The sequence below is a fragment of the Ursus arctos genome, unplaced genomic scaffold (assembly GCF_023065955.2).
Source record: "Ursus arctos isolate Adak ecotype North America unplaced genomic scaffold, UrsArc2.0 scaffold_27, whole genome shotgun sequence".
NCBI classification, from domain to species: Eukaryota; Metazoa; Chordata; class Mammalia; order Carnivora; family Ursidae; genus Ursus; species Ursus arctos.
This window is the reverse complement of record NW_026622952.1, coordinates 37,063,462-37,089,509: the sequence shown is the minus strand read 5'-3', so window position 1 is coordinate 37,089,509 and position 26,048 is coordinate 37,063,462. Positions and strand designations below refer to the sequence as shown.

The following is a 26,048-nucleotide window of genomic DNA, read 5'->3' as shown; positions in this document are numbered from 1 at the left end:
TGCATCTTCTCATCTATTCAGCAACTTCAAAAAATTACCTTTGAACTCAATTTAAATTGTGGCCATTTGATCAACTATCTTTTAAGCAAATAAATAAGAGAATGAAAGCCTTTTCACAAACTGATGGAACATTAATTCATAATAAAAATTCACTTGGAAATATTTTAATGAAATTGAGACCATTGATACATAGATAACACATAAAGCACATCAAGAAAAATCGTAATTGTGAATTTTAATTTGGCATCATAAACGTTTAATTTAATTAAATTTATTTATTTATAGTTTATGATTCTAAAATAAAATAAAATTATTTCACAGGCAGAAACATATTTTAACAAAAAGAGCTATAAAACAAGTGTCTCGTGTGCAAGGGTGATGTCTAAAGGGAACGTGAAAGAGTCCTCCACACATTCACATTGTTGAGAGACTACAGACTCTTTCGGAACCAGCAATACAGCGGATACTACTTTCAGGATTCAGTGAGCTTCGCCCTGAGAATACTGAACTATTTAAAGTTCCAAAATGCAACACCTCAAATGCTCCCTAAATTTAGCAAACAGGTGCATCTAATATGGAAATTAACTCAGCTTATCATTTCAACCCTCTCTTATATTTGAATACCAGAACTATAAAGGTTTTAAAAAGCTGTTCTTGTCTATTTCCAATAATTCCTTTCAGTGTAAGACAAAAATAAAATTTAAATTAATAGTCTTTCTAGAGAAGGACTAACATGTACATAGCATATTATCTTATGACATGATAATCTATTTCATGTGAATGCATTATACCATAGTCATCATTAATTATATGGGATTATTTAAGATTTTGTTTATGACCATAATTTTCAAGATCAGGAGTCAAAGAATCCCAGTGGGACCAAATGATTTGACCAGAGCCATCGCCTGAGTCTGTGACCAAGAGAAAAGAATATTTTATTTCCACAAAACCGATCTACTAATTAACCTTCAGGAAGCAAGCGTTTCTGTAATCTTTTTTTTTTTTTTTTTTTTGGTGATACTTTTAAGTGAGAGAATTGTTTCTTCTAACACCTATAGCAGAAACCCAAATATCGGGAAAGTATTTATTAAAGTATGTATTTTACTAAGTAATCACAATGAACCACAAGTGTTTTCTGACCGTGAATCTGTACATTAAGGTGGGATTAACACTTCACAAAATCAACAGTGACACAGGCACCACTAAATTGAAAGCTTTCCAACTGAAAAAGTACTATACCTAAGCTTTTAAAAACTGGGGTATGTATTTTACTCTTTTACAGCTGAAATGGCATTGTATCTACTAAAACAATTATCTCTTATTCTACTCTGAGTGCATCCAAAAAAAACCCAAATATAATTATCAGAAATCTTCCCATAATTCTAACCTTTCTTTAAATGAGGAATATTTTAAAACTTTCTTAAGTTGTCATAGACCTCAGTAACCAACTGTATATTCATTTGTAGAAGATATTCTTATATGTTTGTTTTGGGTCCAATTAACTCAGCTGGTAATAAAAGGTCTGCGATAGAGAGATAAAAGAGACAGAATTGTGGGACAATACTCTCTAAATATGAATAAAGAAATTTACATTATTTTCAAATAAAGCCTAAATTGACTACAAAACTTTTAAGTTGCGAATGTTACTCCTCTGTTACCTTAGTCTTGAAATAAATTTAATGTATTGAATTTCTGGACCCAAGCGCTACCTGCAATTTATGATGAAAGGCGTTTACCCGTTCTTTCTGAACTGGCCAGTTCAAGATGCAGTGAGATTTAAACATCCCTCTTCGCAAACAGAGTGCATGGTTCAGTTTATAATCTGGGATCTCCTCAAGAAAGATCAATATAATCGAATCCAGATTTTGTTCAATAGCTTGTTGAACTGCTTGGTGCACCTTGAATCTAGGGGGAAAAATTATTGAAATACTTTATTTATTAGTATATAGTTTTTAACAGCCAAAAGCTCTCACATCCTCCTTAAATTTGTTTTTATCTGTCCCTGATAATCAGGTTACTTTTTAAGAAACTTATTTGTAAAATTCTTTGAGTTGTGAGTCATAATGTAAGTAACATTTAAAAGCTCAATCAAAAAATAAGTACACACATAAAATTTCACAATGTTCACTTACCTTTTGCATAATGGATCTTTTAATAGATTCTGTGTTATAACAAAAATAGTTTTTCTGCTCCTCTTGATGCTATTAACAATTGATTCAAGTTCAAGGACACCTGCCTCAAAGTCCCTCTCTTCAAGACAAAACTTGAGAGTTTGATCTTTTTCCTCCATTGGAAAGAAGTGTTCCCAGACCCAATCCCTATCTTTATAGGCATGAATTATATAAGCTGCATATTCAAACTGCTCTGGCTGTCTGTCTATTTCTTTGAAACCAAGAATTCGATGCACTAAAACATTCCAATAAAAAGATATCCTCCAGCCTTCAAAATGGATGAGCAGTACGATAAAGATAAAAATCAACGAGACACTGGTATTTATTATGAAAAAGAGTTCAAAGGGAGCACTGTCTTTGCAGGGTGATACATCAAAAAGCATCACGGGGAAGCCATGATACTGAGGTGGAGTATTGCAGAGGTAATGGCTTGATAGTTCAGAGATGTTGGTATGGGTCCTGTTAATCCAATTAACAAACCAGGCAATACTTTCACAGGTACAATCAAACGGATTAAAGCTCATATCTAAATTACTCAGGTTCCTGAAGGCTGGCCCAAAAACATTCTTCTGAACCGATGTTATGAGATTCTTCTGAAGGTTCAATGACTTTAGAGATGTCTGATCATCAAAGACAGATGGTGGAAATATGTTTAAATTATTCAATCCTAGATCAATGCTCTTTAATTCAAATAAGTCCTTGAATACCTCTGCTGGGATCTCATCAAAGCCATTAGACTCTAAGTTAAGAATGTGGAGGTGAGAAAGACCCTTTAGAAAATGAACAGGACCGCCGGGGTTTGCATGTTTCCATAGCCTTGCTAAGTTGTTATGCTGCAAATCGAGAATTTCTAGCTTCTCAAGACCCTCCAACAGTTCAGCATTTATGTTGGCTATGTTGTTGTTGCTTAGATCCAGAAGAGTCAAGTTCCGAAGAGGATGAAAAGGTGAAGGGGAGCTGTCCACATTTCGAAGGGCCACTCTTCGGAGCATCAGTCGTCGGAGGCTAGGAACCAATGCAAAAGAGCTGCTGGTCAGTTGTAGGCATTTGTTGTAGGAAAGGTAGATTTCAACAATATTTTCTAGACCTCTCCATTCTTGGCCCGTGAGTTCTTGCCCGATTTCATTAAGGCCAAGGTCGAGTACCTGTAGGTGGCCCAACCAAAAAAAGGCACTGCTCTCTATTTTTGAGATTTTGTTTTTGGTTAGATTGAGTGTGACTAAAGGAGACTGAGCAAGGGACAAAAAGGTTTCATTGGTTAAAGTCCGCAAACTTGCGAAGGAGTTGGAAAGACTTAAGTGTTTCAGCTTTATCAGTCCCGTGAACATATTGCTGTTTATGCCTGGAAAGTTGTTGTCTTCCATGTTAAGATACTCCAGACATTTTAGCCACTGAAAGGAAAAATCATCAATCTTGGGATGCGAAGCAAGGGAAATGCTTTGTTTAGCAAAAGAGTGTCGCAGATCCAGGTATCTCACATTGAGAAGCCCATAAAAGGAGTGAGAAAACAAATGCTCTATATTATTATACTCCAGGAAGAAATATTCTAGATGTGGAAGCCAAGCAAGGGACTCATTCTCAATCACATTTAAGTTATTGTGGGAAAGATCGAGCACGGTGAGATTTGTGTGCTTTAGGCCAACGAAAGTCATACTGCTTGTTCTGTACAGCTGGGTGTTGCTCAGGGACAGATTCTGAATGCTTGTGTTTGACAGTTCCAAGCAAAGCTTCTCTGTGAGGCTGGGGGTCAGTTGAGCGTTGTTCAGAGAGAGGCCAAATAATTTTCCGATTGCACGAAAACATCCTGGAGAGAACTAAAGGTAGAGGGGAAAGGAGGTTAATAACCAAAACACAGTGGCATCTGCATTACTCTTGAAAAGCGTAAACCATTCTTTACTCAGTCCCTTTCCCCTCACCATCTTCTCCACACGTCCTCCCCACCCCTCCACTGCACAGCTCCTCACTCTGTGCCTGCGACGCCCACCTCCCGTTCCAGCCCCTTCCCTTTCCTGGCCACTGCTTATCTTCCACCCAGCCTTTAAGTGCCTCCTCTTCAGGGGGGTCTTCCCTGACCTCCAAGTCTAGGCTAGGCCCCTGGTGCCTTTACTTGATCAGATTGAGTGTAATTGTAATTAATAAGCTATTTGTAAAGTCACCACTGGGGCGGATCCTGTTTCTGTCTTGATGACCACTGCTCTCAATGAACACATGAAATGAATGGGTGGATTGTCTTACGAAACAGTGACTCACGCTTGCCCTTTGTGACTCTGAGTCCAGCCTTGCTCTTTGTCTTTCCGTATGGTTTTCTCCTGACTTTACTTCATGATAGTGCCTCCAGCTCCCTTCTGCTCTGCCCCCACTCCCTCACCAGAAGCCTTGGCTGCTGTGGGATTCAGCACCAGAACGAGAGAACAGAAGGCAGGAGAGAAGGTATCCAGAGAGGGGAGCAGCCAGTCCTGGGCGGTGGTTCAACACCAGGAGAGCAAAGAGGCTCCGACTCCTACCATGTGTCATTTGTGAGATGTTAGGGCTAATGGAAGAAAAGGCAAAAATGGGGAAGAAAGTATACTTTACCCTAAGTAAAGCGAATTGGACTACGAAGCAGGAAATTGTTTAATTAGGATGAACTTACATGATAGCACTATTTTACAGTAATCCAAATTGAGTTTTTTAATAATTCCTCATGATATGGAGAATGTTCATGATATGATATTACTTTTAAGTGGCAGGATACACTGTCGCCTCAGGGAGGCAATACGGAACAGCTGTCAAGAGCATGGGCTCTACCACTGCCAGAAACCCAGTTCCGTCACCAGATAATCACTTGTGAGACCTTGGGCACGTTCCTCAACCCTTCCTCATCTCAACTTACCCTTGTGTAAAATGATAAGAATAAGTTAGTTACAGGATTATGTAAAAAAAAAAATAGATAGATAGATAGATAGATAGATAGATAGATAGATGAATATAGAACTTCTCACGGTGCCTGACACACAGTGTATTTTGAATTTTAGTCTGAATTTCGCCTGCTGTTGTTTTTTTCTTATTATCACTTGGAGAAAAGTTGGTGATAAAAATACCCAAATGCTAACATTGGCTGTCTCTGGACTATGGGCTTTGGATGAGTTTTATCTTCCCCACCCTCGTCACTTACATATTTTATAAAACTTCTACAATAAATGTTCTAAATAAAAAATGTTATTCAAAACTTAGCATGAATATTGCATAAAATGTTCATTTGTTGTTTGTTTGTATTATATTATCTCAGGACCAAGACACAGTCTATTTTTATTCTGAAAATTAACACAGCTTTTAAAAATCTGACTTAGCTTCTAATTTCCAATATTCTTATTCTCAGCCTGTAAAGGAATAAAATACGGACATACCTGCATATGAAAGTAGTTAATGAATGGAATATCATGGATCCAAAGAGAAGGTAGGTAGGTATATTCCATTATAAGAGGATTTTTATAATATAATGCTAGTTGTCATTTATGCAGCACTTACATGCCAGACACTGAATTCTTTACCTTATAGCCTATGACGTAGTGTTATTATCATGCCAATTTTACAGCTGGGGAACTGAAGCATAAAGAACCTGAATAATATGCCTGATTACACAATTACTAGGAGAGAAAGCCCAGCTTCGGAGTAGCTAACCCAATCTAAAGCCCGTGCTCCTAACTCTCATGCTATTTTAATTCTTTCAGAGATTTTGTGGGATAAATAGTATTGTTTCAACTTTACAAGTGAGGAAACTAAGACCCAGAGAGCTTAAGTAGGTTCCCCAAGGTCCAAATACTGGCTTGTAATCGGAACAGGGATTTTAACCCACTTCTGTACACAGCAGAGCCCCAGCTCCTAATTGCTACCAGACTCTCCCTTTTGTGGGGATGATATCAATGGCCCCAAGCAGGAAGTATGAAGGATTTCTGGAAGACATGGCTACAATTATCACCCCTTTCTCTAGGGAAACTTTAGACACAGTTAGGGACTGCCCACACTGAAAGGTAGAACACAAAATTATTTTACCTTACTTCTTACCTCTTTAATTGGATTTGATGACAACTCTAATTTTTTTAAAGAAGAATTACCAAGGAAATCAAGTTCTTCAGGTCTCAGTACATTAATTTTATTATTTGATAACAGAAGCTCTTGGAGATTTTCCAGTTGGAGCTGACTTCCTAATTTAGTAGATGATAAACCATTATGAGATAGGTCTAATTTTATTAAATTCTGAGAAAGAAAAAAGATGTATGGAAGTTAGTCTTGCCTCCAAAAATAGTTCCTTTAAATGTACCTGAATCTTAGAAATAACTTAGAAATAACAGCAAAAATGTCACCTCTCTATTATTCTATAGAAAACTGACAGGAGTAATGAAAAATCTTTGTTGTGATTGAAAATACCATTGTTCAAAGGGTTTTGTTTCTTACTTCAAGAATCACTTAAAAAAAGAATCATTTTATTTCTCTTACCAAAATAAAAGGACTTAAGCTTATTTATTCATGGTATAAGGAGTATTCACAATAAGCATTTATTTATAATAAGCGTTTCTTTATGTTGTAAGGAATATTTGTGTGGCTTAACCAATAGAGTGTCTTGCATCAGCCTTGAAACTAAACAACAGAAAAAAGGAGAAAAAACTATCTTCTTAAAGAAGTATGAGCAGAACTTTGCTGTCCATGAAATCCTAAAAAGATTTCTTATTGAGAAAGATTGGTAGTTATGTAAATTTTGCATCATGGCTAGTACAGAATATTCATTTTTTGTTTGTTTTGTCAGTTCTATGGAACATTTTACCACCCAAGTGCTACTTTTTAACACATAAACTTCCACTCGAGTTAAAGGTAATGAAAAGCTGATATGTATTAGGGCAGAATTTTATGTAATGCATATTAAAGAGAGTAAGACTTTTATTTATGTTTTAAAAATAAAACAACATTTTGCCAAGGATTACTCTAACCAGAATTTAAGGTCTTTGTGTCCAAAGATACTTCATCAAGTTCAGAATCTAAGGAAGCACAAGAAAGAATTTTCAAATCACTAGCAAGCAAATCATTTTATAAATGTTTCTAAGCATATTTAAGTTTGTACACTCCTCTTGACATATGAGGTCAAAGAATGCCAGATTTTCTAGGTCCGTAAAATGAAGAAAACAAAGAGTTTTAAAAATGGCTTTGGTGTAAGAAAAGTACTTTATAATTGTCGCAGATTGAGAGACAATAACATACATTTTCAAAGATGCAAAATTCAAGCAAAGTACTGAAAAAAAAGATGGTGGCCATTGGTAAAGCAATATTGTGAGAAGATTTCCTAAATCAAGAGTATGTAATTTTTAACTGAACAATTTGCTTTAGCATCCATCAATTTGTTAACTTCATTTAAGTCAGAATTTGGATATGCCATTTTTGTATTACTCCAGTTACTAAATCAGCAGCATTGAGAGTTTTATTTGCTGTGTTCCTCATGGTATATTCTGGTTCTTTTCTGGTTATGACAGATCATATTCTTCTTTGATCTCTACCTCTTGTATCGAAGTCGAATTTTTAATGGGAGGGAACAAGAGAGGCAAAGTTCCTTAAAACTAAGACTGAAATTGATTTAAGATGTTATTTTCCCTCTTGAAAACATTTTCAAACATAAATGGCCATACTTGTATGTGGGGGTCCCCCTCTTCCCACTTCGGTAAGATTGATTTTCTTATTCTTCCCCCTTGATATTTAGACACAAAATCTAAAGATTCATAAGTGACTTGAAAACTTGACGTGAGATAACATATTTTTAATTTCTTATATGGAGATGAAACTTGTGATCTTACCTTCAGGTTTTGAAAGGGATTATTTTGAATATTCTTGATTGAATTGGACATTAGATGGAGCTCAGTCAAATTCGTACAGAAGACAAAAGTTTGATCTGAAAGATGAGAGAGCTCATTGTGCTGGAGGTTCAACATTTCCAACAGGGGGAGTTTTTGGCACAATTCTGGTTCCAGTTTTGAGATGGTGTTAAATCCTCCATCCAAGATAGTAAGTTGGCTATATCTTGTAAAATTGGCAGGTGGCAATCTTCTGAGCTGATTATGGGTGAGATTCAACACTGTTATGTTTGCTGGGAGGTCATCAGGCACTTGAGTCAACTTCAGATGACTGCAGTCAGCTACTTCGTGCTTAACGACACATTTATTGGTAGAGGCTGTACACAGCATCCAAAAGGGCAACAGTCCCCAAAAGAAGTGGATATGAAAAGGTAAACTCTGGTTCATGATTCTCCCCTCTAAAAGAAACGTAAAGAAGTAAGAGACAGGGACGCCTGGGTGGTTCAGTCGTTAAGCGTCTGCCTTTGGCTCAGGGCGTGATCCTGGCGTTCTGGGATCCAGCCCCACATCGGGCTCCTCTGCTGGGAGCCTGCTTCTTCCTCTCCCACTCCCCCTGCTGGTGTTCCCTCTCTCGCTGGCTCTCTCTCTGTCAAATAAATAAATAAAATCTTAAAAAAAAAAAAAAAAAAGAAGAGACAATATTAGTAACATAGACTTTCATAGGCATTGGTATATTCCTTGTAAAAAAGACAACCAAATGCGACTATGTATGATCTCTTTACTCACAACTTCTATGCTATACAAGCATGTAGTATACAAGCAATACATCAAATGGAAATAATTCAAATAGCACAGAAAAGTAAAAAAATGGAGCATACAAACTCCCTCTTCACTCTTCACCTCCACCCCAGTTTCAATGCAATGTCTTGTTGAAAGAAGCCCAGTATGTGATTTTGTTTCTATAACACCAAGATCAATTACCTTCTTAATCATACTCTTGGGTAAATGGCTAGTTTGGAGGGATATGTCTGACACCTGCTATTTGGTTATCATCTTGGAATCCATTCCACCATATTCCTGGGTTAATGCCACTATCATGGATTTCAGTACCTTCTTTCTTGAAATATTTTTGACTAAAGTATCTCCTTGAGTACCTCTTCCCCCACTTTCCCCAAAATATTTATAGGAGGTTTTATCTTCCAAGTTCTTGAATATCTGTTTTTGTTCTTTTGTTATATGATTTTGACATGTAGGGTATTTGAGGTTCAAAATACTTTTTATGCAAAATCATGAAGGCATTATTCCATTGTCTTCTAATATCCATTGCTGCTAAAAAGAAATCATGCCCACCTGGTTTTCTTTCCTTTATATAAAGGATACCTTTATTTTATTCTGTTTTTTCTTTGGAAGTATCTTTTCTTTATTCTTGGTAATGTAAAATTTCCGAAGGATATTTCATGCTAAATCTTTCCTCTAAAACGTAGCTATAAACTCTCAGCCATTTTCAATCTGAAGACTCATGTCTTCCTTCAATTTTTAGATTTCTTTTTCTATTATTATTTGGATTATTTCCACTCTTTCTTTTCCTGTGTTCTCTCCTTTGGAGCCACTTTTAGGTAAACGCTGGCCCTTCTGTGTGATCTCATTTAAAGTTCCCTTTCAGAGGCACCTGGGTGGCTAGTTGGTTAAGCATCCAACTCTTGGTTTTTTTAAGCATCCAACATGGCTCAGGTCATGATCTCAGGGTTCTGGGATCCAGCCTTGTGTCGGGCTCTGTGCTCAGCGGGGAGTCTGTTTAAGGATTCTCTCCCTCTTCTCCTCTCCACCACTTTCATTCTTGCTCTCTATCTCTCTCTAAAATAAATAAATCTTAAAAAAAAAATAAAGTTTCCTTTTACAGTCTACCTTTTTATCTTTTTATTCTGTATTTCTAGATATAAGCTAAGCTTTTTGTATCAGGATTTGTATTATACATACTTTTTAAATTTTAGTAATTATATTTTAAATACATACAGAACAGTATACAAATCATGAATGTACAGGTTGTTGAATTTTCATCAAGAGCATGTCAGTGCATTTACCACTCACAGGAGGAAATAGAGCATGATGAGCCCCCAGAAACGTACCTCACGCTCCTGCCCAGCCACCGCCTCCTCCTTCCCTAGACAAGCGCTTCATTATGTCATACACAAAAAGACTAAGTTACTTGCTTTTGTATTACATGTTAATGGAGTTCTGCATATGTAACACTGTATGCCTTCTTTTTTGACTCCATATTAGGTTTGTGGGCTTGATCCACATCTTGTCCTATAGCAGCATTTGCTCATTTCCATTCATACAGAATATGGCTCTACCACAGTTGTTTTTTACTAGCATTTTTTTTTTATTATATTATGTTAGTCACCATACAGTACATTCCTGGTTTTTGATGTAAAGTTCGAGGATTCATCAGTTGTGTATAACACCCAGTGCACCATGCAATACGTGCCCTCCTCACTACCCATAACCAGTCTAGCCCATCCCCCATCCCCCTCCCCTCTGTAGTCCTCAGTTTGTTTCTCAGAGTCCATAGTCTCTCATGCTTCATTCCCCCTTCTGATTACCCCCCCCTTCTTTATCCCTTTCTTCCCCTACCGATCTTCCTAGTTCTTATGTTCCATAGATGAGAGAAACCATATGATAATTGTCTTTCTCTGCTTGACTTATTTCACTTAGCATTATCTCCTCCAGTCCCGTCCATGTTGCAGCAAATGTTGAGAAATCGTTTACTAGCATTTTTAATGAAAAGTCCTAAACAACAGCACAATTCACAGAATTTTACAGTGAACACTCTTCTGTTATCATATATCTACTCATCTATCCATCCTCTATCCACCAGTTCCCCGAAGTATACTGCAACATCAGTACCTTTACCACTAAAAGATTGTACATTGCTACTTTCAGTTCAATATTTGTGAAGTTTTTTCTTTTGATATAAAAGTTGCATACAATGAAATGCAAAAATCTTTAGGGTATATTCTCTGATTTTGACACCTGTATGCACCTGTGTAACCCAAACCCTAAAGAGTTCCCCCATCCCCTTCCAGTTCATTCTAATCCCTGTCTCCCATAGACCATCATAGCTCTGACTTTTTTCTACTATAGTGTTGTGTGATTTATAACTTCCTATCAATGGGATCATAGTCACTCTCTTAAATAAGGCTTCTTTTGCTCAAATGATATTTTTGAAGTTCCTCCCTGTTGCATGTTTGGGGAGGTTTTTTTTTTTTTTAACTAAATAGTATTTTTTAAACTAAATGGTATTCCATTGTATAAATATATCATATTTTATCCATGCTGATATTTTAGACACATAGATTGTGTGAAGTTTTTCACTATTATGAATTAAGTTACTATGAACATATTTGTACATGTTTTTATGGACATATATACTTGATTTCTTTGGGGGCAATTTTTATTTTATTTTATTTTTAAGTTATTTATTTATTTATTTATTTATTTGACAGAGAGAGAGATAGAGACAGCCAGAGAGAGAGGGAACACAAGCAGGGGGAGTGGGAGAGGAAGAAGCAGGCTCCCAGTGAAGAAGCCCGATATGGGGCTCAATCCCAGGACTCTGGGATCACGCCCTGAGCTGAAGGCATAGACGCTTAACGACTGAGCCACCCAGGCGCCCCTCTTTGGGGTAATTACTCATGACTGGAATTGTTGGGCATTTGGTAAGGTAGAGTATAGTTACTTTTATAAGAAACTGCCAGATCTTTTAGAAAAGTTTGTACCATTTTACACTCCCACCAACATCTTTACCAACATTTGGTACTATTATTTTTCAGTCATTCTGGTGAGTGTGTAGCAATACCTCATTATGGTTTTAATTTTCATTTCCTTGATGACTAATGACATTTAAAATTTTTTTATGTGCTTATTATCCATTTATATATCTTCACTTGTATATTTGAATATTCCACTCATTTTTTAAATTAGGTTATTTCTTATTTCTTATTGAATTCTTATTTATTATTGAGTTCTTTTTTTTATGTACATATGTATCAGTCCATTGTCAGATTTATACTTGCGAGTATTTTCTCCCATCTTGTGGGTTACCTATTCATTTTCCTTTTTTTTTTTTTTAAAGATTTTATTTATTTATTTGACAGAGAGAGAGACAGCCAGCGAGAGAGGGAACACAAGCAGGGGGAGTGGGAGAGGAAGAAGCAGGCACCTAGCAGAGGAGCCTGATGTGGGACTGGATCCCAGAATGCCAGGATCACGCCCTGAGCCGAAGACAGACGCTTAATGACTGAGCCACCCAGGCGCCCCTACCTATTCATTTTCCTAATGAATGATAATATCTTCATAAGTATGATCAAGTCTAATTTATTACTGCTTTCTGTGTCCTGCCTAAGAAACTTTGCCTACTCCCAAAGTATTCTTTTTTAAAAAAAGATGTGTGGTTTTAGGTGTTAGGTTAAGGCCTCTGATCTCTCGTTAATAAAACATTGTGTGCGATGTGAGGGGAGGAGTCAAGGTTCATTTTTTCAGTTGCACACCCAGTTTGTCAGACTTTTTTTTCCCTTCCCCCACTGGATTGCTTCAGTATCCTTCTTAAAAACGCAGTAAGTGTGGCTGGATTTAAGTGTGGGTCTATATCTGGGCTCATCACTCTCTTACACGGAAATATTTGTCAGTTCTTACACCAACACCACATTGTTTTGGTTACTGTGGCCTTAGAGTAAACCTTGAATTCAGAAGTGTAAATCCTTCTCTTTGTTATTCTTTTCCTAGATTGCTTTTTCCATGCCATGATTGATGGGAATTATCTGAAATAATTTTACTTATTATTTAATTAATTTTTCCACCTGACTAGAGTGTAAAGCTATAATAGTAGAGGACATGGTTCTCTTTACTCTGTACTGCTTTACCTGTGTCTAGAAAAATGACTAGAACACACAGAATATTGAATAAATACATGTTGAATGAATAGCTTTCCATGGGCAGTTAATCAGCTCAAGAAAACCTCTCTTACCTCCATAAATGGTCACAACTTTATTTTGGTGGAATATGTACCTAATGCAATAGTCTCTGGTATGATCATTTACCTAGTTTCACTTTCAGATATTTTAAAAAATCAAATACATCTTCAATGTATGGAGATGGATCAATAAAAATGATATTTAAATAAGTTAGGTTTTCCATAAGATCTAAAAGTCATGTTATAAGAGGAGTTCCAGATAAGTTTTAAAGAATAAAATCATTTTAGAGGATTAATTGTAGGAAAATAGAACTAGTGTGAGTATTCATAATTGTTCTAATCGGCTTTTAAAATATAGTGGTTTTACTTTTATTCTAATCTAGTTCTCAGAAACAGAAGAAAAGTTAGTTTCTATTAATTATTTTATGGCCTTTATAATACTGGCACAAAGTATTGTTAAAGCCATACACAAGTTTTATAACTACAGGCTATGACAAAGATCACAGCCCGGGCCAGCTAGGATACCCCTCACCAAATTGCTCAGGTACATGAAAAACTTGGAGCTGGATACGATAGATTCTGGAAATCAGGGACTAACTCCCCAAACTTCACCTCTCTGAGATTCTCCCAAACCTCTCTTCCCTGTACCATAAGTGCTTCTACTTCTATTTATCAACTCATACATACAGTCCCTGCAATATATTTCCTTTCTTGTCTGGGTGACATTTATCTCTTCTGGAAGGGCTGTAGATAGAGATCAGAATTACTGAAAAGCACTAATCTATTTACAAAGAATATCCCTGAAGGACTGAAAGACATTCCCAGATCTGAAAATACATTCATCACATGGAAAAGACTCACCAAATGGTAGGCAGGAGGAGTGAAAAAGGAAAATCCACAGAAAGAATCTTATGAAACTTCAGAATGGTGGCTATTCACGAGAAAAAAAATCCTAAAACCTTCAAAGGAGAACATATGATCAATTACTTCCAAAAGAAAAAGGTCCTGAATGATGGAAAACTTTTCATTAGCAACAGCAGCCACTAGAAAACAATAGTGATGAGCTTTCAAAATGATCAGGGGAGGGGCCCCTGTGTGGCTCAGTCGTTAAGTGTGTGATTCCAGCGTTCTGGGATGGAGCCCCACATCAGGCTCCTCCACTAGGAGCCTGCTTCTTCCTCCCCCACTCCCCCCGCTTGTGTTCCCTCTCTTGCTGGCTCTCTCTCTGTCAAATAAATAAATAAAATCTTTAAAATAAAAAAAAAATGATCAGGGGAAACAATTTTGAACCTAAAATTTCATTTCCGGCTGAACAACTCAAGATAAGGAGGAAAGCATTTTGAAATATGCAAAGATTCAGTAAGTTTGTAAGTATGCAAACTATGAAAAAGTTATTCAGGAATTTGCTTCAGTGAAACAAATGAAAATACAGTTAGAGGATGAACAGAAGGGAAAAAATTGCTATTGTGTGAAACAGAATAGAAAGCTAACAGGATGGAAAATAGGACTCAGTGGGCCTTGCGATTTTAGAAAGGCCTTCCAGGGTGCATAGAATTACATGTGTCTGTCCAAGTGAGAGAGAATGTTGCACCATGCGGAAGACATGGAGTCTAGAACCAGGCTACTCAGAGCTAACCACTATTTAGTTTGGCTTCTCCGGTTGGGTTTGTACGCCTCACAGTATCCCCCCCCCCCCAATGAATGTACACTGATAACACCCAACTGCAGACACACACCAACACACAATCCTATTGTGAAATTGGGAGGAAACTTCCTGAGCTACTACGGCCCAAGGCTGACTGGGATTTCATCTGACTCGCCTACATTTGCCAGGGCTGCTTTCTGATCTTCCTATTGCACCTAAGCGCCTTTCTACTTGTCACCTTCCTCCACTTTCCTTTATGAGGTCAAAGAAAGCCACCTTTGTAGTCCCAGCAACACCTGAAGTGTTTTCTCCTTTTCAAGTGCATTATCATAAAGTGCCAGCTCCTGTCTCCTCTCCAGCCAACAAAACTGGGAGAAGGAGAGAAACTCTTTCAAGCTCACAGGGCTCTGTAACTTTAAGACAAAAACAGGATTTTATTTATTTATTTATTTATTTATTTATTTATTTATTTATTTAATGATTTGATAAGAAAGCACACAAGAGCAGGGGGATGGGGAGGGGAGGGGAGGCAGAGGGGCAGAGGGAAAAGCAGACTCCCCACTAAGCAAGGAGCCCCAACTGGGGCTTGATTCCAGAACCCTGGGATCATGACGTGAGCCGAAGGCAGACACTTAACCAATTGAGCCACCCAGGCGCCCCAAAGATAAGATTTTTTTAAAAGGCAATTGCAAAATGATATCCATAAATTTCCTAATGTGCTTTTCCAGGTCCAGAAATCCACAGAGGAACAAAATTTAATTACTGTATAAAGTATTTTATTGTGTTAATTATAAATTCTTGCTATTACATATACTGAGTTCTGATACGCTTCTCCCCACACTTTATCACTTCTCTTTCCTTCCATTCTCCTTGTTGATTCTGACTAGATTTCAAGCACCAGATCAAAGAAAGACCAAAGAATGCTAAAACCAACGTGCCGTCCCAGCTCTAGCCAACATGAGAGATCCTAACCCAGTAATAACGTTAAATATATACCTTCACTTGCTCTGATCACAGCTGACCATTCCTTTTTTCATTAGTCCAAATCCAGTTGTTTTCACCAGGGAGGCATGGCAGATTTGCTGCAATCTTGAAAGTGAAACTAAAGAAGAAAAGGAAAAAAAAAAAAAAAAAAAAAAAAAAAAAAAAAAGCAAAGCAAGCTTCTTATAGTTCTTGGATTCTAAGAAGGGAAAAGGGAAAAAAGCACAATATCAGCAAGAGAATATTAAATTGCTTCTTAAAAATGTCTTGCATTTCTGCTTCGGTTACAGTCCCTTGGGTTTCATTAAAAGGGTCACAGATTTAGCAACTGAGAAGTTGAAAAAGTGGGACCTCCCTTGGCCTGGGCAGGGCTAATACTCTAGAGGTTAGCAGATACCTGAGAGCGAATTCCTCTATTTTTTTTCCCAAAGACTGACGCAAAACTGTCAGAACCTAGTAGAGTGTGGTCAGAGTGAGAAAAAACCTCAATCCCTAATCAAAGCTAAATACTTTCACTTCCCTTATCTTCTCAGCAACGCAGAAAGATAAGTAATGCAAGTTAACCTTTTGATCCAGGAAGACACCTAGTTCACAACAGAGAAACTGCCGGCTTCTGCAAAGCCAAAGCCAGTCCTCACTGCTCCAGTTTCCACAGTGAGAGTCTGTTAGGGAGCAAACAGATGTGCCCAGAGAAGTCCAGATTCACCGGTTAGTTCTCAATAAACTTTACTGACTAGTTAAAGGAATGTGCTCTTCAGGAAAAGAACACATTTCTCATTATTGATATAAGAGAATATAATGTTACTAACTATATTATTATACAGTAAAATATAATACTTAGAAGGAACAGTAGAGATCACCTAATTCAACTCCCTTGTTTGAGAAATGAGGAAACAGCATGGTGAGGGATTTGCCTAAGGATTACCATAATGCTTTGTTATTCAGACAAGTATAGTAATAAAACAGCTTGGAGCAGTTAAAGCATGTCCCTAGCTTGACTCGATTGCAGAACTGAAGGCAAGAAAATAGGTCTGTATCATGATGCAAAATGTCTTCCGTTGGGCCTCAGCCTTAGTTGGACCACCTTGTGGTCACTGGGCTCATGGTCATGCTTTTCTGATTTTTCATTTGTCCCATCTATAATACAATACCATAAGCAAACAGCTGTCCTGCGCAAACGATCGTCCCTTACATCTACCCACTGTGATATGCAGTCAAACATTAATAGTATTCAAAGGTTTCTTCTCTGTGAGTTCCTTGAAGCAAAACAGGGTATGTTTGCATTTTAACTCCCCAGCCGCTCTTCCATGGCAGGCTGGTACTTTGGCCTCCAATGAACCAGGCTCCTCTTCAGTATTCAGACTTTTGCATTACTTTTTCTCACATCGACGCTGGGCTTGGCCATGTGACTAGAGTTGGCCAATTGGATATTATTAAGCATGAAGTGAGCCAAGACTTGATAAGCTTTTGCACATTGGCACTTACCCTCTTCCTTTCAGAGTGTGGTTTCTGTGTGGTGAGAAGCCCAACCTAGCCTTCTGCACATAGAGAAGTGAGAGTCTGGCCAACAACTCTACTGAGCACCTGGGAGACAACCAGCCTCAACTTGCGGTCCATGTAAGAAAGCCATATTGGGAGTGGATCTTCCAATCCCAGTTGAGTCACATGGAGAAGATGCCACACGGAGCAGAGACGAGTTGTCCCCAGGTCCTGCCAAAATTATGGAAGAGTAAACATATAAATGACTGTTATTGTTTTAACCCACCCCCAAAATTTTGATATGTTATGTATCATTAGATAAATAAAACGCATTCCCTCTACAATCCGACACACCCATTTCTTATGCTTTAGGACTCCTTCTGCATATTAGGTTTTCCATAATGTTGATTGAACTAATGAATGGCTTTTTCAAAATACTTTTTATTGATCATCTCATAATGCAACAGTTTACATCCAGATATTAATAGCCCTCAATTCTTCCTAGTTTCTGAATACATCACAGGTCAGTTTCTCTCCACTGTACATTCCTTAATTATGCATTAACTTATTTAGCTATTAGGTGGTAGGTGCTACAGTGACAAAGCTCGTTTTTCCCTTTTTAAGAGAATTAAATCAAAGTTGTGATATATGTCCATAAATGTAAAATAACAAGTCCAGTATTTATTGGTATTTTGTAGTATGAGAGATCAGCCAATATCAGAATAAAAATGAAGCTGCATTATTCTGAAGGGAGCCAAGATCTATAGAATTCTGGAAGCCGAAGTCCCTTAAGTTTACTAAATTTTTACTGACTTTACTAAAATTTATGTATTTTATAGTTTCCTCCTTCAACTTGAGTGAGTACTTAAGAGTCTGAAAGAGTCTGAAAGAATGGTTTGAAAAAACAGCAAATTTCAGACTCTGGCAGTTATAAGCTGAACGTAATTAGTAATTGACTATTCACAAATTTATGGAACTAAAGACCCTCTGTCTTTCTCTGCCTGTTCCTAATAATAATTCTTAATAATTAGACATTGTTTTTAAAGGACAATTATAACCTTTTTAATGCTAGGCAAAGAAATTTTTGATGATTGAAGACAATGTATAATCACTAGGAAGTCTATTCACTTCTTCATAAGATTTGTAAAGGAAAGCTTAATTATGGTTTTCATCATCATCAACATCTATAAAACTAGACTACTGAAGGCTATATGAGACACTGTTTGCAATTTTCCATATAAATTAATTTAGATGTGAAGACCGCATCATTGTAATTTTTGACAACATATATATAGAGTTGAAATTGTGGGGAAAACAGGCTATGTGAAAAGGCAGGTTAATATAAGACAAAATAATTATACTATTGCCAGAATCTAGGAGGTCCAAATAGAGAACTAATTATTGAGGAATATTTAAACTTGGGTCAGCACTGAATATTCAGTTGCCAGGGAGTTGTTGGGTATTTAAGAGTCAATATCATGCACAGGTTTAATTTAGCATGGTTCCTAAGAATTTCTGCAATAATTTGGACTAAATCAGTCTTTCCTGTGTTAACAGGAAGCCAAAGTAAGGCTATACCTTTTCATCATTAAAACTTCTCATGGGTTTGTAATGTGATTGCTGTACTATGGACCTAGATAAAGAGTTAAGTTTGCCTCAGAGTGGGCATTTTAAATTGTACTCACTGGTCTCCCTTCATAGCCGCCTTTTGGAAAGGACATGATCCTACTCTGTACCATCTGAAATTCTAGCAGGCATTTCTTTCTCTTTTTTTGGTTTCTGAACTCTTTCTCTAATATAAAGGCACAGTTCCTCTTACCAGTGTCATTTCCATGTCTGCTCATTGACTTCAGCTATTTTAAATGAAGCTCATCCAGACAACAAATTCAGCAAGAACTCTAACAGGAGCGGAAATAACACTGTGTCTTTCTCACTACTTTAACATGTACTGAGCAAAATTATACTTGAACTTCCCTTCTGAGAAAGGAAATCAACATCTGACACACCGAACTTCTGGTTTAACCTAAACTTAATTATTTAGTAATTTTTCAAGGTAGTTGAAAAGTGGTGCTATCTTTCAGTCTCTTATAAATCTGTGAAATCTGCGTTAGTAGGAATGGGGTCTCACTCTCCTTTATCGACAGTCCCATGATATGGCTAAGGGCTCTTCAAACCCTGTGCCTTGAACTTAACATTCATGTATTAAGATAAAAAATAAAATTCTAGACCCAACTTCATTTTCATTCTACACTTTAAACATCTTAATTAAATTTGATAACCTGTTGTCCCCTGGGCATCCAAAGAATGAAGTCATAAATGGTAGACAAAACCAATCACACTTAACACAAGGAAGTTCAAAGTATCAAAAGCAACTAATAACCTACCATAATCATACTGAACTGGTCATTGGTGAAAACTAATGCTCATATAATTGATCTCCATTTTATGATGCAAAATTTAAATCAACAGGGAAAATTAAAAAGAAAGCCCAGAGTTGAAAAGGCTGGGCAATTGTTTTTGACCACACTTCTTGATTTCCACCTAAGAGGAAGTTTAATCTGTTTCATGAGATGGTTTATAATAAGAATATGGGAACTGGTCCTTAAAAAATAAGAAGTAAAAGTGGAAGAAAGGTGGGGCAAGGAAAAGTTTCCTATGATGAAGTTATGGAGCTAAAATACATAAACCTAACAAAGTTTAGAAAGCTCCAATACAGAGTTTACAACTTATATAAAATACTAGTCTTATTCTCTACTTTATCTAGAAATAAGCCAATATAAGAGTTGAATATACACTTTAACATCATCAAAAGAAATGGTAACATTTCTTTTTCTTTAAATTACCTGTATGTGTTGTTTGTTCAAATTGCTACTTAGTTTTCATATTTTTATAATTGATTTACTGTAAGAGCTTTTTGGGATATTACAGAAATTAGCTTTCATCTAACCAAATTGCAATTTTTTTGCCTGATATACTGTTTAACTTTTCAAAGTGATTGCTTTAACTACACAAAAGTTCCTCAAGGGTGTGACATCAGCAAAATGCCAAACTAGAAAGTTTCAATCCCTTACTCCATGAAAATATCAAAAAACAAGAAAGTGGCTGAATTAACCTTACAGTAGCTGTGAAAAACAGCCAAAGATCTACAGTAACCAAGTGAATTCCCAGTCAAGAAAAATTTACCTTAAAATTGATAGGAAATTTCATGGAAATTTTACTCACCATTTCCCTACTCCCTCCTGGCTCAGCAGTCTTCATCTAGAAGATATAGCAGCCAAATTCCCAGTTGCAGATTAAACTTACTGGCAATGTTCTACCCTTTTCTGGGGGCTTCATAAAGGACTAGTTGTCTCATCTAACTTGAATCTCAGACTAGGGGGAAAGCAGCAGTCACTGTTTGTGAAAGCTTCAGGAAGATTACATATACAGAGGCCCTTGGGGCAAAAGATGATAGGTGGGGACATACAATAGACCATCTAGGTCCCTGGGGAGAAGCTGGAATGAGACTCTTTGGGATATTAAGACATTCAAAAATAACCATGTATATGGAGGAATTGAGAGAGCCACACACAAGCCCAGGCAAGAGGTATTCTCAGAAAAGACCTGAGTGGACCTTAAGCTTTCATCTCAGGCTTATTCTTAAGCTCAGAACACACCCAATTGGTGAAGCAATGCACCGGTACAGGGCTGGTTTGCAAGGACTGGGAGAGGTTGCTATTTTTTTCAAATGCCCAATTTTCAAATAAAAATAATAAGGCATACAAAGAAACAAGAAAACATGGTCCATTCAAAGGAACAGTATAAATCTCCAGACATTCTCCTTGAGAAAGCACAGACATTGGATTTACTAGACAAAGACTTTAAACCAGTTTTTTAAAATATGTTCAAAGAGCTAAAGGAAGGGGAGGAGAGGAAGATGATGGCACAGTAGGAGGACTCTAGGCTCATCTCATCCCACAAACACAACTAGATAACAATCACATCATCCTAAATACACCAGAAATCGACCTGAAGACTGACAGAACAAACTCCACAACTAAAGGGAGAGAAGAGCCACACTGAAGAAGTTAGGAAGTGCAGGGATGTGGTTTAGGGGAGAAATGGATTGGGGTGCTGCAGAGGGGAGGGAACCATGGTCACAGAGAAGAGGGAGAGAGAGACAGAGAGACAGAGAGAGAGAGAGGAACACACAGGAGAATGCATAAGGAGAACATTTTCCTAAAGCTATTATCTTAGAAAATGAGAGAGGCTGAATTTCATGAGTTCTTGCTGGGATGGAGCTGTGATACCACTGCACTCCTCCTGGAGAGAAGGCAAGCAAACAACCCAGGGGCATATGGCTTGGGAACAGTGAACTGTGAAACACCTAAGGCACACAGCAGAGAGATTATTCACTATCCTAGGAGCGCTTCCCTGAGAGACAGCATTCACATAGACTCCTCCCCAGGAACAAAGGCTGGCTGGTGCCAATTCCCTTTCCTACCCCTCAGCATAAACACAGAACCACATGACAGAAGCAGCTCGGTGCAAGTCCTAACTTGGTTACACCAAGCCCCAAACCCTGTGCTCTGGTGGAACTGCCCTTCTCAGTCAAGCTTTTCTCATTCTCAGAGTGGCAGTCCCCGCCTCCAGAAGGCTAGCACAAACCCTTACCCTCTCCCAACCAGAGAGTTCTGCAGGGCTTCGGTTCTGGTGGAGTTAGTGTCAGGTCTCTTTTCACAAGCAGACCAGAGTACACCTAGTTAAAACTTGCCACATTTAGGCCAAGGAGCAAACACTGCCCACTGTGGGCAAAGAGAGCCTCTGCAGACAATTGCTCTGAAGGATAGAACAGACAGAACAAAAGAGCTGAGTTCACATACACACTGGAGACACTCCCTGAAGTGCCAGGCCCTAGGAATTACATGACTTCTTCATAAGGCCATCACTTTCAGGAGTAGGAGACATAACTAGCTTTTCTAACACAGAGAATAAGACAGAGACTTAGACAAAATGCCAAAATGGAGAAATTTATCCCAAATGAAGGAACAAAATAAGGCTATACAGCCAAAGATCTAAGCAAGACAGACAGAAGTAACATGCGTGATGGAGAATTTAAAGCAACAATCGTGGGCAACTCACGGCTCAGTTGGTTAAGTGTCTGCCTTCAGCTCAGGTCATGATCCCTGGGTCCTGGGGATAGAGTCCAGCATCAGGCTCCCTGCTCAGTGGGGAGTCTGTTTCTCCCTCTCCCTCTGCTGCTGCTCTCTCTGTCTCTCTCTGTTAAATAAATAAATAAATAAAATCTTTAAAAAAATAAAGCAACTATTGGAAGATTACATGCTGGGCTTGAGAAAAGAATAGAAGACATCTTTTACCACAGAGATGAAAGAGTTAAAAAAGAATCAATCATAAATGAAGAATGCAGTAGATTAGATTGGAAACAGGTTAATACAATGAACAGCAGCCTGGGAGAAACAGAGGAATGAATTAGTGATATAGAGGACAAAATAATGGAAAATAATGGTGAAAAAGAAAAAAAATATTAAAAGTGGTGACACAAAAGAAAACAGTAACATACAAGGGGAAAAACCATAAGGCTAGCAGAACATTTCCTAACAGAAACATGGCAAGGCAGAAGGGAGTGGCATGATATATTCAAAGTGCTGACTGGGAAAAACCTGCAGCCAAGAACAGTCTATCCAGCAAGGATCTCATTCTGAATAGAAGGAGAGGTAAATAGTTTCCCAGAGAAACAAAAACTAAAGGAGTTCATGACCACTAAACCAGCTCTGCAAGAAATATTAAATATTAAAGGGAACTCATTGAGTGCTAAGGAGAGATTAAAAGTGACAAAGACAAAGAATCAGAGAAAAGCTCCAGAAACAACTACAAAACAAGTAATGCAATGGCAATAAATAATCTATCAATAGTTACTTTGAATGTAAATGGACCAAATGCTCCAATCAAAAGACATAGCGTGTCAGAATAGATAAAAATGCAAAACCTATCTATATGCTGCCTATAGGAGACTCATTTTAGACCTAAAGGCACCTGCAGATGGAAAGTGAGGGGGCAGAGAAATATTTATGATACAAATGGATGCCCAGAGAAAGCTGGAATAGCACTATTTCTATCAGACAAACTAGACTTTAAAACAAGGATTATAAAAGGAGGCAAAGAAGGACATTATATAATCATAAAGAGGCCATCCAATAAGAATATACAACAATTGTAAATATTTATGCACCCAAATTGGGAGAACCTAAGTATATAAAACAATTAATAACAAACAAAAAGGAACTAATTGATAATGATAGAATAATAGTAGGTGACTTCTACACCCTACCTACATCAATGGGCAGATCATCCAAACAGGAAATCAACAAGGAAACAATGGCTTTGAACAACACACTGGACTAGATGGACTTAACAGATATATTCAGAACATTCCATCCTAAAACAGCAGAATACACATTCTTTTCAAGTACACATGGAACATTCTCCAGAATAGATCACATATGAGGTTACAAAACAGGCCTCAACTATTACAAAAAGACTGAAGTCATACCATGCACCTTTTCTGACCACAACACTATGAAATTAGAAGTCAGCAGCAAGAAAAATATTGGAAAGAGCACAAATACATGGAGACGAAACAACATGCTACTAAACAATGAATGGGTCAGCCAGGAAATCAAAGAAAAAATTTAAAAATACATGGAAAAAAATGAAAATGAAAACAGAACAGACCAAAACCTTTGGGATGAAACAAAAGTGGTCCTAAGAGGGGAGTATATAGCAATGCAGGCCTACCTCAAAAGCAAGGAAAATCTCAAATAAACAATCTAACCATACACCTAAAGGAGCTAGAAAAAGAGCAACAAATGAAGCCCGAAGCCAGCAGAAGGAATGGAATAATAAAGAAGAGAGCAGAAATCAATGACATAAAGGTAAAAACAAACAAACAAATAATAGATCAGATCAATGAAACCAGGAGCTGCTTCTTTGGAAAAAACAAACCAAAACTTAAGAAAATGATAAACCTCTAGCCAGACTTATCAAAAAGAAAAAAGAAATGACCCAAATAAATAAAATCACAAATGAGAGAGGAGAAGCAACAACCAACACCACAGAAATGCAAACATTTATAAGAGATTATGAAAAACTATATAACAAATTGGACAACCTGGAAGAAATGGACTAATTCCTAGACACATATAAACCACCAAAACTGAACCACGAAGAAATAGAAAGCTTGAATAGATCAATAACCAGCAAAGAAATTGAATAAGTAATCAAAAAACTCCCCAAAAACTAAAGTCCAGAAACTGATGTCTTCACAGATGAATTCTACCAAACATTTAAAGAGATTAAATTAAAGAGTTAGTATTTATTCTTTTCAAACTGTTCCAAAAATAGAAAAGGAAGGAAAACTTCCAAATTCATTCTATGAGGCCAGCATTACTCTGATTTCGAAACCAGATAAAGCCTCCACTAAAAAAGAGAACTACAGGCCAATATCCCTGATGAACATGAATGCAAAAGTTCTCAATAAAATACTAGCAAACAAAATATAACAATATATTAAAAAATCATTCACCACAATCAAGTGGAATTTCTTTCTGGGTTGCAGGGGTGGCTCAATATTTGCAAATCAATGTGATATACCATATTAATAAAAGGATAAGAACTATATGATAATTTCAATAAATGCAGAAAAAGCATTTGAGAAAGTACAACAGCCATTCATGATAAAAACCCTCAACAAAGTAGATTTAGAGGGAACATACCTCAACATTATGAAGTCCATTATGAAAATCCCACAGTTAAAATCATCCTCAATGGGGAAAAACTGAGAGCATTTCTTCTATGGTCCTTGTACCTACAAGATTAGGATGTCCGCTTTCACCACTTTTATTCAACATAGTACTGGAAGTCCTAGCCACAGCAATTAGACAATGAAAAAGAAATAAAATGCATCCAGATGGGCAAAGAAGAAATGAAACTTTCACTATTTGCAGATGACATTATACTCTATGTAGAAAACCCAAACAAATCCACCAAAAAATTGCTAAAACTGATAAACCAATTCAGTAAAGTTGCAGGATACAAAATCAATGCACAGAAATCTGTTGCATTTCTATACATCAATAACGAGGCAGCAGAAAGAGAAATTCAGGATTCAATGCCATTTACAATTGTACCCCAAACAATGAAATACCTAGGAATAAACTGAACCAAAGTGGTGAAAGAGAGAGAGAGAGGGAGAGAGAGCTAATGGAAAAGACAAAGAAATAAGAGAAATGAGGGAAATAAAAAAAATAAACAAAATGAGATTATCAACAGAGAGAAATTATAAAAAGGAACTAAACAGAAATTCTAAAACTGAAAAATTTAACTTCATGGAAACATTCACTAGCAGGATTCAACAGCAGATTTAAGGAGCCAGAAGAATGAATCGTTTTTTTTTTAATAAGACAATTGAAATTATTAAGTCTAAAAACAAAAAAGAGAAAAGATGGCGGAGGAGTAGGGGACCTTTTTACAGCTGGTTCCCTGAGTCGACCTGGATATCTACCAGATCACCCTGAACACCCACGAAATCAGCCTGAGATGCAGGAAGATGCATCTGGATCTCTACAAACGAACATCTCCAGCGCTGAGTACTGAGGTAGGAAGCAAGGAGCCATGAATCCGTGCACAGATATCGGGAAGATAAACAGAAGGGGGGAGGGAGCCGCCCGGCTCGGGCGCCGGGAAGCGGTAGCCACCTGCACTGGGGAGCGGGCTGGACTCACGGACCAGTAGCCGCAGGGGAAACCAGACTGAAAACCAGGGCTCTGGACTGCTCACTGGAACCAGACTGAAAACCGGCGCTCCGGAGCGTGCGCAAACCACGCTGCAACAGGGAGCTCGGGAGCGCGCAGGGGAACCATGGGCGGCTAGAGGGGTTAGAAGCGCAAAGGACAGAGACGTGTAGGCCCTGGAAGCGAGGGCTGGG

At 37.5% G+C, this 26,048-nt stretch overlaps 1 protein-coding gene across 3 annotated transcripts; it reads right to left on the bottom strand.

Annotated features, from left to right (window-relative positions):
- Nucleotides 1-138: 138 nt before the first annotated feature.
- Nucleotides 139-25,744, bottom strand: TLR3 (toll like receptor 3). Of its 3 annotated transcripts, XM_057303566.1 has the most exons (10): nt 25,647-25,744; nt 24,838-24,929; nt 22,187-22,324; nt 17,072-17,296; nt 15,601-15,785; nt 13,821-13,918; nt 7,991-8,655; nt 6,216-6,407; nt 2,133-3,985; nt 139-1,905 (listed from the first exon to the last, which is right to left on the bottom strand). In XM_057303566.1, exons 7-10 carry the CDS (start codon nt 8,432-8,434, stop codon nt 1,677-1,679), a joined length of 2,718 nt encoding a protein of 905 aa, XP_057159549.1. In that variant the 5' UTR covers nt 8,435-8,655; nt 13,821-13,918; nt 15,601-15,785; nt 17,072-17,296; nt 22,187-22,324; nt 24,838-24,929; nt 25,647-25,744; the 3' UTR covers nt 139-1,676. The 3 variants fall into 3 exon arrangements, with proteins under 3 accessions (XP_057159549.1, XP_026364421.1, XP_057159550.1); XM_026508636.4 differs by lacking the exons at nt 22,187-22,324; nt 24,838-24,929; nt 25,647-25,744 and adding an exon at nt 20,288-20,486 and having other exon boundaries at nt 15,601-15,706; XM_057303567.1 differs by lacking the exons at nt 13,821-13,918; nt 22,187-22,324; nt 24,838-24,929; nt 25,647-25,744 and adding an exon at nt 20,288-20,486 and having other exon boundaries at nt 15,601-15,706.
- Between the last annotated feature and the right edge of the window lie 304 nt (nt 25,745-26,048).

Bases quoted from the DNA above. Each gene is read 5' to 3' on its own strand.
- TLR3 (XM_057303566.1), bottom strand. From the start codon at position 8,434: ATGAACCAGAGTTTACCTTTTCATATCCACTTCTTTTGGGGACTGTTG. The intron at 3,986-6,215 runs GTAAGAAGTAAG...CTCTACCTTTAG, and splicing joins CATCAAATCCAATTAAAGAG to TTCTCTCCAGGATGTTTTCG. The intron at 1,906-2,132 runs GTAAGTGAACAT...TTTTCCCCCTAG, and splicing joins AAAGATCCATTATGCAAAAG to ATTCAAGGTGCACCAAGCAG.